Source organism: Taurulus bubalis, assembly GCF_910589615.1.
Source record: "Taurulus bubalis genome assembly, chromosome: 19".
In the NCBI taxonomy this organism is placed as follows: Eukaryota; Metazoa; Chordata; class Actinopteri; order Perciformes; family Cottidae; genus Taurulus; species Taurulus bubalis.
The window spans coordinates 13704259-13721388 of NC_136607.1; the positions used below are offsets into that span (position 1 = coordinate 13704259).

At 39.2% G+C, this 17130-nt stretch overlaps 1 protein-coding gene across 1 annotated transcript in view; it reads right to left on the reverse strand.

Annotated features, from left to right (window-relative positions):
• astn2 (astrotactin 2) overlaps positions 1 to 17130 on the reverse strand; it is a gene marked incomplete at both ends in the record, with an annotated part of 231808 nt that overhangs the window by 83183 nt on the left and 131495 nt on the right. Inside the window, one exon of the mRNA XM_079235676.1 lies at positions 7375 to 7525. Within this exon, the coding sequence (XP_079091802.1) occupies positions 7375 to 7525 (151 nt within the window). The remainder of the gene's footprint in view (positions 1 to 7374; positions 7526 to 17130) is intronic.

Below are 17130 nucleotides of genomic sequence, written 5' to 3' on the forward strand. Positions count from 1 at the left end.
TTCATTTGTGTGTGTTTTTGTGATTACAAATTTGTAAATTCATCAAATAATTAATAGTTTCAACTATTAGATTGAATCTGATGGATTGGATGTTTCCATCTTCTGTCTTTTACATATGTAACATAGAACACCAAGGGTTGAATGTGTATGTATTCTCCGGGGGGCAAAAACTAATGAGAATATTATGTCACAAATAAATACCAGAGCGATGGCATTTCATTCATCTATATGGGGTTAAAAAGACAAAGCAGGTTTGAAGACATTCAATAGTAAGTATGCAAGGAATAGTACAACTACACATACATCTTCTTACACATTATATACTGCACTAGATCACTCTTACAAATTGAAGTTCACACGTTCTGAATGATTGCTATTCATTTTCCTAATTACCCATTAGTGCCCTCAGCTTAATCAGGAACTGAGCAATATCTATTGAGAACTCCGTCTCTTAATGATCTTGTCAAAATTAAGATGCACAGATGTCTGTACTTAGTGGCCATTACAGATTTCAGAGAGAGAAGAGAAAGTGAGAGGAGTGTGAAACATCATTGATCATGGACGTATATACACTGAATAGTCCCACTGCAGCATTTTGAACATAACATGGCCAGGGAAATGTTGTAAAGTGTAAAGACAAGAAGGAATATTTTTAGTGACAAAGAAACAATATAAGGAAGATGTGCGCTGACTGCTTCCCAAAACAACACACAGAACGAGAAAAAGTCTGAGAAACAGCACGGCCCTAAATCACACTGACAGATGGGGGGGGATCAAATACTCTAAAAGCATATTTGACAGCCTAATCTGGTTTAGAGGTGGCAGAGATGCATGCCCTGCAGCTCCAACTCTGCTAAAATGGGTTAAATTAGGCACAACCGTTTTATTGCTGCAAGAGCAAAAAACGTGTGAGGGTGCAATGCAGTCCCCCCAATGAGAAATAAGAAGTCTCAACCCAGCTGTTCGTTCGGTTGTTCCTTCAATTCATGCATTCATATTTCATACTTAATCTTCAGTGAGAAAACCGTTATTTCTCATCCATTGGGAACGGTTTTGCCCAAAGGCAACACCAAAAAATAGACTGTTATTTAAAATAGATTTAGCTGTTTTTATTTTGATGCAGTTATTTTTATTTATTTATTAATGTGCGAATGGTTTACATTTGCACACATACAGTATATCTGTATAGATATACATCAATCCATATTGCTTTGGTCTCTGTCACACAGGCTTCACTCTCTTACAGGAGGATTTAACATTGAGCACTCGTCTTCACGCGTCTGTACAGTGGCAATTTTGTGCTAATCAGCTGATCGGGATTCTTTTCTATACACACTGTGTGGACTGACTGTATTTAAAGGCCATGTTGTCTTCATTGCGCCAGCACCTTTATTCAGTAGTGACAGCATAACAGATGATTATGCAACCTCCTATGAGAGTGAAGGATAGCTTTGTTCTACGACTCCGCCAGACTTAGGCGCTCTCAGCTCAGCTTGATTGCCAAAGGCAGTTAAGAGCTGCTGTTATGGGCGTCCTTTGAAGACGAAGACAATAGAGACATGGTTTGTTAATGATGACTTATGTTTGCATATGTCAGGGAAGCAAATGTAAAGAACATACACACTTGTTGCAACAGTAGTGTTGTCAATGTTGACATAAGGAAAAATGCTTGGTCTCGGAAGGATGGATTGGATGGTTTTAAGACATAAAATCAATACATTTGGATATATGGTCTTTATGAAGAGAGACAGATATACAAATGCAGAGTATACTGAAGGTTATTGCAAAAATAGCAACAATTTACTGCAACAAGCGAGCAATAACAATGGTCTGCTCCTTTTGATATCTCAATCATGCCACAAAGAAAAACAGATATCTGCATTGAATGCCAAAAACCAGTCCACCTACGTCTCTTGAATTATTAAAAAGGGAGAGGAAATGGAAATACTAATCTTGCGCCGAGTATCTAACCTGTTACTTGGGAATAAAGCTTGTGTGATGGAATACTATGTATTAATCAATTTTATATTGCTTGGGTTTGGAGCCGGGTTGAATTGAATGAAATTGATTCAGATTAGAAAAATTACCGTCAAATACAATATTAAATATTGGACCCATGAGTGAGTGTCCCCTTAAAGTATAGCTTCAGTTGTTCACTGAAGTTGCTCATACTGTTGTTTCAACCATGCTCTCTTGAATAATACGTCACAATAGACTAAATAAAAGTAATCTACCGAATATTATGTGTTTTAGTTTTATTGCTCAGTTGCAAACACTGGCTTCAAGGCCTCTTACTAAACTGTATTCTATTTTACACAGATCTTAACTCCCACCCTTGTCGCAGTGTTATGTGCATCTCTGCGGTACACTAAATGACGCACTTGATCCAACATTTAACCAACGGTGTCAGAGTGAAAAGATGAAAGAATTATTATAATTTGCTTTAAACCATAAAGCGTTGAAATTCAATGGTAATGAGGTAAACTGAGCTGTGCAGCGGGAGTCATCAGTTGTCAGCAACACAGGGCTGTGGGGGTGGGGGGGTACATGGGGTGCTGGGTAGAGAGAGGGCTTTGGGGATGATTCTTTGCTCAAAACTTTTGTTTGGGTGGAGTTGCCATTTTTCCTCCCTGCTGACTCTTTATGCAAACCAGAAGCAACCAAGCAGAAATCTGGCTACACACTGACAACTCATCATTTAATTCCTGACTTTTGGAGTGTGCAACACATTTTAATAAACTCTTGCATACTGGGACACAAGACAAGCACCTTAAATTGAGATTGGAGACAACGGTATCTGTTTTCTCTGAACTCTAAGCCACAGGAGTTTGACGGTCCAACATTTTACTTTTGGATGGTTGGAGTTAAAAATGACATTTTTGCCAAGCCTGCATCCAAATCAACTGTAACAGAGATGTCCCAAAAGAGACATCAACTGATGAAAGATATAGCACTAATATGCTACCATCTGCTCAGCCCCTGAGTACGTCCATTAAGAAGATGGATATTCTAGTTGGATACAATAATGTGCCATCAAGACAAACATTCTACCATTTACGCAAAGCACAGAACACCGCAATATATTGCAGTTGTCAAACTCAAACTTTAAAAATGGCGAGCTACCAGGCAACCAGGAAAAGCCGTGTTTACAGAGTTTTGAACTTCACCGAGCAGCCTCAGGGGAGTTCACAGAGTGCATCAGCAATACCCCTTCTTCTCACAAACACAGTGGATGACACGCTACATTGACCACAGGTTCAACGAGAGAATTTGACCATTCATTCCACACCACTGGGTAAATGCTGGATTGTTGCTGTTCACACAACCCACATCTGCCCAATAAGTTGTAGGCCAGGGTTGTAAATGTAACTTCAGTTTTTGAGCAAAAGAGATTTCTATTTCTGTAGTGTAATAACTATGGTAACTTATTGTCAAGTTTTTGTCTGCTTTAGCAACAGAAGGTAGATTTGCAAAACAATGGAAAGTTAGGGTTCTCCTGCTGAGTGTGTTGAGATACACATCACACTCACACCATAATGTCTGGCATTTGAGTCTGTACAGAGAGTGGTGTGGAATATCTTTCTGCAACAAAAGGGAATTGTATTGTGCATTATCATGCATCTAGCCAACAATACGGCTTTTTATCTCTGCTCTCTAATTGTGTCAAATCATGCAATTATAATGTCAAGTCCTAGATCTTTGGCTTTTAATGTTTTTAAAATTTTCCTTTCAATAACAGAAATATTATCGTTCGTAAAATATAGATTTTGCACCATAATAATCTGACATTGTAATAACTTCTACTTGTAATACTTGTTGTGTATGCATGTTTGAGTCTTCTTATACTACTGTATATTTTATTCTATTGTTTTTAAAAGATAATTTCACTGAAACTACTATGTCTACTACTTATATGTCACTAAATATAATATATATATTATTCTCCTCTCTCTTCACTTTACAATCAATTTAGTCACACACTCAGTATACACATTTCCATACACCACTATCTATTTCATACAGGGGGAAAGAAAATAAGCATGACCGTGGAAACAGCAGTGCAGGCTGTAATGTTAACGGCATACACCAACAAACAGCTTTACCCAGCATATTGCTACTGTAATGTATAATACGACCAACTGGTGTTTGATGAGCTAAGTGATGAAAAAAGGAAGGCGACCATACAAAAACACTACCTGTCTGAAATCGCTAACCTGCACTTACAACAGCTGTTACCGAGCACAAGAATAAACCACCTGTCATCTCCTCCGGCTCAGCAGCAGCGAGAAGTGGAACACAGGCAAACAAAAAATTGAATTAATAATGTCTCCATAACTTCAGTGCTAGCTCCAACTAAAATATAATTGCAAATGCATTTCAACTGTCTTAAGAAAGGCGTACAGCCTTGAGGGACTGACTCTGATAATGGATTTTTAAGCCCTCCGTGTGGCATGTCGCTGCTCTGTGTTAGCACCCACTCTGACAGGGGTGTTTAAAATAACACCGACGGAAAAGAGTCAGAAAAGAAAATAATACCACTGTGTCTGTGATCCTTGGAGTTAATCTTTGAAAAGTAGATGGCTTTGTCAGCTATTTTGTCTGCGGATTAATCAGCGGCACATGGAGGTGTGTAAGACAGTTCTGAATCATTTGAGAGTAATATTTCAACTAATATTTGAAGTGATTATTAAGTGGGTATGTATTCTATCCACTTCTCTTTTTACTGAAGGTGCTAATTCCTGTCATTTCTTTAACATGGTTTTGCCTGTGCTGATGGTCAGCTGTGAGAAAAATAAAATAGTGTGTTGTCCATATGAGTTTGCTTACACGTGTGTGAAAACCCTTAATATGCCACAATATGTCCAGGGGCTTGACGTGGAATAGAGTCTGATACACAATCCATTGCTTATTAGCATATACTCATTCATATTTTATCCACACTCTCTGCTACTTTCCACCTCTGGGTCTAATAAAGAGACTTCCTGTTCAATTTCAGTCTCCAGCCCCTGTATAGGTTGCAAACGCTACTACCATTGTAAAAATACATAAAACATAGATGGGACCACTGTTACAGATGTCATAATTATTTTACAGATACAAGCTATTTCACACGATCACATCATGTACAAAGGAGACTACATTTGTATTTACAGTAATACAGCAAACCCCCATGAGATATATTTTTTGTTTTAATAAATGCTAACATATTATGGAATGAGTTAAATTAGACACACCATTTTAGTATGATAGCACAAAAAGTATGTCGTTGGACATTATCATTGATTCAAATATTCCAACATTCAAATTTTGCATTCACAAAATTGGTGAGAAAATGTAATAATGCCACTCATAATTCTTGACTTAAAAATAGACTAAAGCTTTGCAACCTTTACAATGTCACAAAACAGCGCAAGGCATTAGATGCATGACATTCGTTGGAGTGACACAGTGAACCATCGCTGTTCATGCATATTTTTAATAAATTATCCATGTTGAGGTGGTCAGGCGAAACACAAGAAGAACACCAGACAACATGCAGAGCCCTTTGGGTTATTATAACATGCTGTCATATTATCAGTAACAGAATGATACACATACTGTCAACAGGTTTGGGGCCAGAGGCAATTACCACTATATGTACACAAAGACATATCTCAGTCATAAATAACAGCCACAAGCTACTAAATATGTCAAGGGTGGAAATTGTCTTGGTTTTGATGAAAGATGGGGAATGTGAGTCAGGTTTATTAATATGAACTAGTTGGCATGGTAACACAGTGGGAGGTAAATTGTGGGGGATGAGCTGTAGAGGGAATGTGCAGAAAAACTTAATCTGTACAGAAAATGCTGAAAATGTTACAAGCTCTACGAAGGTATTTAGTTCCAAAGTCCATCAGCTTTGGACCACAGTGTCAGGAATGCTAAACAACATTTGTGATAAGTGTCAGGCCAGCACGGTTTTCATGAATATTCTAAATAGAAGGTTTTGTAGAGTAGAGGCCTTTCGTTATTTCAGTTAAAAGATAAGAAAAAAAGAGAGGAAAACAAGACAATTGCCTTATCAGTGTTTGTCTTTGGTCGACACAAACAACGAAAAGACCAGTCAATTTATCGCCCTTTCCAAGCTCTTAATGAGCCAGCAGCCGTCCTCCAGCAATTGAGATGCCTCATCAATTTAATTACTTTACAACCTGGGCCCGCCCCATGCTGTCAAAAGCATCGAATCTAAAGTTTCCAGTCACCCTGAACTTGTAAATATGTCAGGAGAAAAGCTTTATTGCACTGCTGTTTACAATGTTACATTTTAAATTAAACTAGGGTTTATGAATGAAGAATAATCTCAGTCAATAAAGGTATAAAATACCCATAATTGTTGTATCCAAAGAAGCATTCTACAAATTATATTATTATCACTGATGCTATTGTCACCGGGCTAGTTCCTATTTATCCATATTACATTGTGAATAAGAACCATGCCACATATGCCCAGACTAAAGCAGACAGTATCACGCTGTCAGAGTCTGTTGACAATGAATACAGGGGCACACACCACAGCAGTGTGAGTCATAACTACTTCTAACCATAGGCCCCATAATGTCCATACATACACTAAAGAGTCTACGATAAGAGCAAAGCATACTATTTATGTCACATTAAATATTATAAATTGCTTGCAAATATCACAAAAGCCATATTAGGATGTAGCAGATGGCATGCAAATTTAATGAGTGGCATTATCTTGGGAAAGAAACATTAAAAAACGAGGTGATTATGTAAATGAATGATTTTTAGAATACATCCAATACTTAATCAGTCTTTTAGCTGCAAAGTCCTGCACTAACTACTGAGCAGCAAAATCACTGATCATTATTTGACAGTTTAATTGTTATATGTTAGCAGCCTTTATTTGATGTTTGTTTCATTAACTATTCAGGCAATTGGCTATTGTTATGGGTCTCCTTATTCTGATTTCTCATTTTTCTAATGTCCCCGAAACCTTTGGGAAATTTTAGGTGGGCAGTTATCATGGGACGTGACTAGCTTGCGTGCCAGCATGCCTAGACAGCATATCCCTTGTTGCTAGCCAGACTAAAGGCTTGAATCGTGCATTACTAGTGTGTCTATAGTCCACTGTGCCACTGAAATTGGTTTTCAACACCCTCTCAGCTTTAGCTCATTTTTAGCTAGCTGAGCTTTGCCAGCTAGCTAGCTAAATCTCAGCACAATTTCAGCTAGCATTGATACAGTTAATGTAATTAGTCCTAGTTGAAAGCATAAATTATACTATCCGCTTACTATTTACAGCAAAGTGTTAATGTCAACATGTTATTTAAAAACAAAACCAGTAATTACATGACCTCTGCTTGCACTTACCATGCAGCCGGATGAGTCTAGCTGTCTGTCGGTCACACACTTAAAGTTCTTCTTGCAACCACCATTATCTTTGGAGCAATCTCGGACCGGCCCAAAAGATGCCAGCAGGTCCTCCACTGTCTCAAAGTAAGTAGACATCATGGCCTCTTCCCTGGAATAGAAGAACACAAAGAAAATACCGTTTCATATATTTTCACAGTGTGAATAGGTGCACCAGTCGAAGTAATGACAAGTGGAAAGAATGCTTGAGCAGCTGAACATCCCTCACCACGTGGAAATCTGTCTCCCATAGCCTTGCTGTCTCTAGTGCAATTTAGAAGCTATATTACATGCTTGTGCATAATGTGATGACATTGTGGTGTGTTGGCGCCCTTCCATCTGCAATTCACAACTACTTGTAATGTTTGCAACTCGCGGTTTATTTTGTAAAATGTACAAGCACGAAGAATAACAGAGCTGTTATTGAATACATCAAAGCATTCTTTATCAACGTGACAGGTTCCCTCTGTGAGCCAGAGCTTCATTTTGTGGCTGGCAGTACAAAGGAGAGCCTTACTAAGCCCAATCCAATAGTAGTTCAAAACTGATGTACCCTAGGACTTGTGTTGTGCTGGAACAGGCAAACAGCATTTTGAAAACAGCTGTTGTAAAGGTTTCACTGGAATGAATGTGCATGCAGGGGTTGTGCTGGTTCATGGTGGTTCATGTCTGCGACTAATCGGTGCATTGGTATTAATTGGACTCATTTGTCACGGTGTGTTGATGTAGAGCCTCGGCAATCATCACTCTGCATCGACTAACTCTCAGGACTCATCCAAGGCCGAGGCGTCCCGGCCCCGGCCCCGCCCCTCGCTGACAATGTTGAAGGAGACAGCAGAAGAGCAAAAAAGGAAAGTCACAGACAAATGCATGCATACACAAACAGAAGCAATATGAGGTTAAGTTAATGTATTCCTCTTCTTCTTTTTTTTAGAAATTAAGTTTATGTTTTTTTTCTTCTTTTTTGACATAACGGATAGCATCATAATGATATTTTTCATTAATGGAATTCCATAGAGGGCGAGATGTGCCTGCATTTTTATAAAATCTCCATAATAATAACACATTATTCAAATGACACTTATTGTTCATTTATATAGAAATTAGCAATGGATTTATAAGAAGACTAAGAGTCTACAGGCACGCTAGCAGCTCTGTGGGGCTGTACTTAGGCATCACAGTGCCTTGAACTAAATGCTAACATCAGCGTGCTAACATCGGCGTGCTAACATCGGCGCGCTAACGCGCTCGCTATGACAATGTTAACATGTCAATGTTCAGCAGGTAATATTTATCACGTGCACCATCTTAGATGAACGCTAACGTTTGCAATTGTCACTTAACACAAGGCATATGGCTAAGGCTGATGGGGATATCATTCATTTTGCAGGGATTTTGTCCTAAAGTATTGGACAAATGAAAATTCTGACCTGCTGTTAGCGCTGGATGAAAAATCAGGGGAACAACAAAGTGATTACAAATCCTCCTGGAAGGGACATGACTGTTTGTGCCAATTATATTGGCAATCCATCCAATTGTTTGCTGAGACATTTCACTCAAAATCCAAAACGTCGACCTCGTGGTAGAGCTGTAGGGAAAGTCAGGGGATTACAAATGTAAGTATAGGCTTCATCTTCTGGGGACAAAGAATGGGCAGTATTTGATATATTATCGTCTCGACCAACGCGTTGGACGGACCTTCATTGCCAACCTTGGAGCCCAAAAAAAGTGGAGCACATAATTCAAAAAGTGTTTTTAGTTCAGAGTGAGATCTGATAAGAAATTCATTGACTTGTACAGCATTTGTGTGTTTGTGTCTGTCTGTGTGTGTGTCGCTCAGCCACTGACAGGGCCACTTCTGTTTGAAATAAATCATTAGAAACAAAGGAGGAATCTGCCATTTCTGAATGCTGAATCGTTATACTTTCTTCTGAGAAATGTCAACTTGACCACGGCTGTGTAGCTCAGCTGCTGTGCTCACTTCAGCATGCTCAGTCAAGCCCATACACTGAGCTCTGCATGCCTGCTGTCTGACAGAATGGAGGGGTAAGCAACCCCTGTGTTTTTCTTTGCAAAGAAACAAAAGCACTGTCTCTTGCAATGGGACCACGGGGACCACAGTGTGCTGTGATGGTGACTCGCCTCTACAAACAGCAACACGATCTTGGATGATGTGAAGACAGATGCCCTGCCGAGCGAGGAGGAGGATTTTGGAGAATTGCCACTGTCACTGCTTTTTGGTGTGTCTCTTTCTATATGTGCTTTGGAGCTTATGTGGCAACAATATAACTATTTATGTTGTGATTAGTTTGATTCAAATTATTCTAATTAAACCTCTCTTCAAAGTGGATGTAAGTCATGCATCTTGCAATGTTTCTTCAATGAGCAAAGATGGCAAAGTGGATTTTTATGGACTCAGTAGTCACTGTAAAATATTTTCTTTTTGTGAAAAGAATAGTTTAATAACCTTGTCACTGGCTTAAGGCAAAGCATTACAATTCACCAGAAAAGGTAGGAATGCTCTGTGCACAGCATTGACAAGAAACCTTTTCCATTTATAAAAATACTTTTTTGTATTATTTTTGAGTGTCTGTCCCTGTGTGATCAGCATTTGGCAAGCTCTTTAACACTTCACACTGTTTTCAGCAAGGGATTCTATATTTTGAGTTTTAATGTTAGATGTTTGGCATATCACCTCATAATTGGCACATCTTCCTTGTTTGAGCGTATATGTATTTGGGCTCACAGGTACTGTCAGCTTTGCAAAAATCAAACCTTTCCTGACAGTGCTGTGCTGATGGAAAATCACTCAATGTCACACTGCAAATATAAATAAAAAATGTCTCCCAAATGAGTCAAGAAAATCATTCCATCACGCCAAAATGTGGATAGTCTTCCATTTGATTAATGGGGTCAGGTTTTTTGTTTTGTTTGCTTATTGTAGTCAAAGATTCATTCATATGGTATGGTATAGTATATAGTAGCCCTTCGACTTTAGAGTTGTTAAAGCCCACTAAATTCAATATTCCTGTGGTCATCTGATTTGAGTATTCATTTAATGTATATATGAATGACATCAACTAAAAAGGAAAATACTAAAATATGTTATGATAATTTAAGCATCCTCTTTTGTTCACAGCTGACTAAATGTTTTATGGTCCCTAATAGAAACTGGTGGTGTGGTTACGGCGGAGACATTTTGCATTAGTAGTATTGATGTCACCCAGTAATTCCCAGTACTCAAGATTGCTGCACAAATGCAACCTTTTAAAGACACCATTTCTTTCTTGCAATATATCACAGTTTGCAGTTTTGCTGGTCACACGAGCAGCTCTACTGTATCTAAGCATGCCTGTCTTGGGGCAAAATAAAGAGCCTTTACTAAACAGGGTGGCAAATTAGCCTCGTGGTCAACCAGTCTCAGCCGCTGGAGGATATTTCCTATTCATGTATTCAATTATATTTATTCAGTCCTGTTTAGTTTAGCATGAGTAGGATAGCTACAGGATATGTGAACTGAAACTCTCCAAATACATCAAATGAGAATACCCCAAAACCTCAGCAAAGTTCACATTTGTTTGTTCTTCAATATTCTCTTTTCATAGTTGGGAGAGTTAAGGTATATTTTCCACACTGTAGTTGTAATCAATATGTACAATAGTTACATTAAACATAGGCCAGAATGAAAGAAGTACCACCATGTGCTACCAGGCAAGCTGACAGATGACGTATTCCTGGTTCTACCTCTAGGTCCTACTCTTCTGTTGGTGTACACCTCCAAATGAGACAGGCCGAGGGGTCATTCTTATCCTGAACCGCCGCACCTGTCTCAATGTGGAGTAGGAACCGTCAAACCAGCCTCTAACCCTATCATTCAGAGAGAGGCCAGCCACCTTGTGGAGGACCAGACTGCTTTTTTTGTATCACTATATTTCTTTTGAACACTAACTAATGTTAAGGTGTGTGTTCGGGACACAGACTGATGGGCAAATCAAGATCTTTGCCTCGTCTCTCCACTCTCTTTTCACAACCTTGATCTAATACTGCACTTATTTGCTATTAAAGACTGTTGCTCTCTCCTCCTCTCCACCTCAGACTTCGGGATATTGATATGTCATATTGTCACACTCAGCGACAAACTCTATCAGAGATCAGAGACGGAGCGATGAAGCTGAAAGCCAACATCAACCAAATACAGTGGAAAAGCCGCCATATCTTCACCAAACTAGACAGACCTCAGCTGCGCTTTAATGAATCTCAAAAACAGCACAGGGAACAGGGTGCACTCTTAGTCATAGTCTGATGCCCACATTCAATGTGCTTGACTTCATGCAAAAAAGGGAAAGACATTTCCTTAGTGCATTGAAACTGAATGATTAACTTCTTGGGGCAAACAAGCTGGTTAACTGTTCCAGAGCCAGGCCTTCAAGCCAAAAGGTAGAGATCAGTGCAATACCAATGCACTGATCTCTATGGGCCTCTATGGACCAAGGCCAGGGATGGAACCACTCCACTCATGAGCCACAGCTGCCCCTCACACATTGTGGATCTGGGCAAATTAATCTTGCCCTTAGAACATAGAATCCCAGTTTGGGTACGTTTCCTGGTTTGGTGTGTGGAGTCGAGAGGTACCAACAAAATGCACTTGGGCTCACCTCTGTGCACAGCACCAAACTTCTTGATAGATGGTGGACTCCCCTACTCAGGAACTGTCCATGGCGAGACGTGCCAAGCAGTTGTGGGACTACTGACAAATCAGTGGCTGGCTGCTGCACAGTTGGACTTTCTCCCGGTGGATGAGAAGGTCACCATCATGTGGCTGCGTAATGCAGAGAGAAAAACTATTACTGTTCTTTGCGCGTATGCGATGGTTTGGGGTTGCTCGGCAACTGTGGCTGGTAAGCTGTCACGCACAGCGGCCCAGGTCACAGAAGAATCCCACAGCTTCAAAAACTATACGTCTAAATTTGAGACGTAGGAGCTGAACACAACACAACAGCAGCTGAATTGTATTTTTATTCTATAAAGTGTGTTTCAATGAGACAAGCTTTAAGTTACTAGCACCAAATCCATTCCTAGTTTAAATAATTAATACAGACAGAGTGTTGCGAAGCGATGAGTCAACGATAATCGGGACACTCTTGTTGATTAGACCTATTATGTACTTGGGTTGATTTGCCAGTATAACTGTATTACTACAACACTCTAGTATGTGTGAGGGCAATCTTTATAGTATCTGTTTTTCATACAGAAACTTGCCCTTTCTCAAACGGATCCCAATTCACTAGACCTGAAATCCCTTAAGTGTCTTTGGAGGGCACTCTGCATTAAGCGGGAGGATCAATAAACAGCCAAACTGTGGGATGCACTCTCCACACGCACACAGGAAGCAACAGTCACCCTGGATATTGAAAGATGTTTTCATTGTTCAACTGCTGAGTTACTGCATACATATATGTGCTGTTCAGTTGTAAATGTATAGCGTACCTAACACAATTTCCATGTGCTATGGAGTAGATGGTGCATATATGTGATTAAAAGACAATTAATTGCCTGCACGTTTTCACCATTGACATTATTTAGGGAGCTGCAGGTTTATGTGCCTGCATTCACAAGATACATCTTAAATGAGTAAGTTTGCTCCATTACCCGGCACCCATGTTTCTGGTTAGGACTAGTGGGAAATTACAAGTCTGGACCGGTGTGGGCTCGCTGCTGAAGGGTTTTATTTTCGATTTTTATTTGATTGCACACACAGATTTGGTGCTCGCTTCACACAAATGTAGGAAGAGTGGGTAGGGCGAGGGGTCAGGTTGCAATTGAGACTGATATTAATGTTAAAAACTATTTATTTTATTTTGATTGTTTTGGAGATCGCAAACCTCCACGTTATGATTTAGTAACCTCTTGCTTAACGTCGTCACAAAGGAATATTGCATTCTTACACTGAACATTGTTATTGTATTGTACCACAATCTTAAAAAGTCAATTCTCTGTCTCGGTCTCCCATGTCTTATTGCTCTTCTCTTTATTTGGCAACTCAATTCTTTCTGAATTAGACAGGGAACACATGGCATTCTGTGCATCAGTTCTTTCTGGCAGGCACTCAAAGCTTTGACAAATGACTCCTTAATTCAGAGGAAAACACATGGTGGGGAAGGTGAGGCAGACAAAAATAATGGTTTGCCTCAGCTGTGAGGTGCATGCTAACAGGCTCTTCTTCTGGATAGAGGGAATAGTGAGTCGAAGATAAAAAAAACAATCAATTCTGAGATCCCTGTTGCAACACAGTCCAGAAGGGGGGGGAAAAGCTGAAGAAAATATTAAAATAGTGATATTGGAAAGTGTCTTATAATATTGCGCAACATAATAAATCATAGCACATAGTGTTGAAAGTATTCAGCAAAGTTTGCCTCTCATTTTTTAATTAACTAGAGCCGTTCAGGCTCTACTTAACCCAAAGGTTTATTAAAAAGCAAAGCATTGCATTCCCATAATACGAAAATTAGTTCTATCCAAAATAAACAACAGATTTATAATCTGATAAAGTTTATTTTCCAAATCATTAGCTGATCAAGATCATCTATTTTGCTTGACCCAGAAGCACATTGGTTGCATCTAAACACTGACTAATGCACTTGTTATTAATCTCCCTGCCTGCCTCTTGGTTTGCCAGATGATGAATGGCCAGGCGACGCTGCCCAAAGTTAGAGCGCTGCTCCAGCATGATTACAGAGCCCGTTATTGGTCTGCCCCTGCACTTGATTAATGCTCTTGTTCCAGCTCCCCACAAATATGCTGACTCTCATCAAGCACTTTCATCATTGAATAGAGTGCATTTTCTTTAAGCTTACTGTAATCACTGAGGAAAAATCCAGCTGGTGAAAAAAGCAGGTAAACCTAAGTGATGAAATAAAAACTGATACGGCACTTCTAGTTGTAAAACATGTTTTGATGGAGATTTGGAGTAAGAAGAAGGATATTTATGTCCTTCATGTTTTCTTGGTGTCAACTTTCAACTATTATTTGCAGTGGCACGTTTTGATGGTTCACTTGATCGCGGTGAGTGAGGTCATTAATCACCAGTGTGGGGTCTCAGCTGCTGCTTCCTTATCGACACCAATACTAGTCTTGGAGCACAGTTTAGCATGGCTGAACTCTTTATACTGTGACATTCATGAAGTGTTTGTGGAAACATTGACTTTAGTTCAACAATAAGCAGCATTAATGCAAAGCTAATGTTAGAGAAGATAGTTTGATAAATATATATGGTACAAGTGCAAAGTGAGCTTTCGTGTTATATGTAATAATGGCTGGGAGGTACAACTTAAACAATGTGTCCTTGTTTCTTAGCAACTGAGGAAAAGACGAGGGCTGAGCCTGACTTTCAACACTGTCGCAGTTATTGATCAGTTAACCAGACCAAACACTGAATGCCGCAAAACACGACAACATTGTTTTTGCTTTGCATTCTGTTCAGGGTCCTGATGTTAAATGAACACCTTAAACGTTGTGTGACTGTTTACTTTGAACAAAAAACACTGTCGAGGCAAGTATTTACTGCAGGCTAATTCACAAACATCAGGCCATTTGTGTGAGTGTCTCGCTTTTTGACCTTGCATTCACCACTCAAAGAGACAAATCATTTATATAAATTTACTGAGACATGAATGAAGCAGGATTTCAAATGTGGTATGCATAGAATATATGTAGTGCTCAACTCTCAAATAATCCTGTTCATACTAACAATAATAAACCAGAGTGTGAAACTCTGCAAAAACAGAAGCTATGCTTTTAGTATTACAACCCATTGTATTCCTTTTTACGTTTTCCTCTATTTAATGTCATGGAAGTCATAACAGTGTAAATATAAAGTTTGAATAAAGGGAGAAAATCGTTGAGTTACAGCTTGGCTTTAAAATCAGTTGTGCTTACATGGCAGCATTTTATTCAGTAATAGGTAAATAGTTGAACAAGCTAAGTAGGTTAGTATGTGTCAAGAGGACATTACCGAGAAGGTTTGTAGTGAGGGAGGAACTTTCTATTTCACACATGTCTTACCCTCTAATATGCTCTGCACACCCACCTGTGGATCAGGGCACTGCGATGTGCATGCACCGGTTAAGCCAATACGAATGGACACACCTCACAGCACCCTGCCTTTTTCATCCAAAAACGTAATTAATTTTCTTTCAGGGGATGAAAGAGTAACCAGAAACAGCATGAATACCTGTGGTCAAGGTTGACCTTGACTCTGTTGGCAAAAAAAAAAAAAGAAGAAAATGTGAAATAATTCCAGTATAAAACAGTTTTCATTGAAAACAGCGAAAAGCGAGGTCTGTGGATTCTAGAGACTAACCAAAAGTAATTTTAAAATACTTTGAGCAACATAAATACAACTCCAATTAACTCCAGTGGGCAAATACAACTGAACTCACCAGTATGAATAGATAAACTGGGAAACTATACTTTAGTGAGTGATTTTTGTAATTTTTTTTAAGGCGAGTCGAGATATTTAGGTATTTTTGTATTAAAAAAGCAGAATTGATATGAGGTCGGGTGAAATAAATTGCATCGGGTTCTTTCAGCAAGCCAGGCAGAAAGAAATGTAACCAGGATGCATCCTTTCAAGCGCCAGAGCTACAGCACCTTTCACCACTTCCCAAGTCAACATGTATACCATGACTGGCTGCTTACGTCAATGTCTGCATAAAGACTTTGTGAAACTGTGCGAGCCAGAAACTCCATGAAGTCCCATAGGACTTTGTTCCCTAAAAATGCTTTAGATAATGAGTTGCCTGCATTATTCATGGGCATCCAACGGATCGTCCTCATGTTACAGGAACTTATGATTAACTAAATACAGATCATTAACTCCTTATTTAAATTAAAGTGGGCTTTTAATCAGCTATAGGATGTGTATTCCTTCCTTCAAAGTGTGTGTTTATTTCCTGATGTGATGCCATTCAAGATTAATCTCTACACAGTTCAATTCACATCGGCAAGAAGATAGCTTTGTTCCTATCTATAATATTTTATCATGTAATATTTCATGTTGCTATCGCACTTGAAGTTGCCAAAACATAATAAGACTTTCTAAATGCCAAATCTCCAGATAAATCTCATACTGACGACTGCTGATATCATTCAGGAAGTAAAAACCAAAGACATGCTCATCACTCTACTGAAGGCCCGTTCTTCCACTGATGAATAGCCTTCCGAGCTAAACAAGTTCTTGCCCACCGCTGAAGTGCTCAATTTGCACCTGCGGTTGTGATGCAACCCAATGAGGTTTATTCATAACTGTGGCACTTGAGTGATAGTCAAGAAAAAGAAAATGCACAAAAGGAATAATTGCTTTGAAATAATAGTTTTACCGCCTGTAGGTAAATGGAGAGACTTTTTGTCAGACATATTCTAAACCTGATCTGATCAACATTTAGCAGGCGTGTGGCTTTAAACTGCTCTAAAATATGTCCTCATTTTTCAGGCTCACAATAACTGATCACAACTCGTTTGCAAAGTAAGTGACTTACCTTGACTAATTAATCTAGAGCCGTGCTGCAATCCCATTTATGTCAGAATAAGCAGATGTGAACAATTGCCTCGGGAGTTCTGTGCTCCTGCGGCAATTTAATTAAGCCTGTGCAGAGTTTGAATAGTGAAATTGCAACAACAATTTATGTGATACACATTAGATAGAAAAATGCAGTAGTC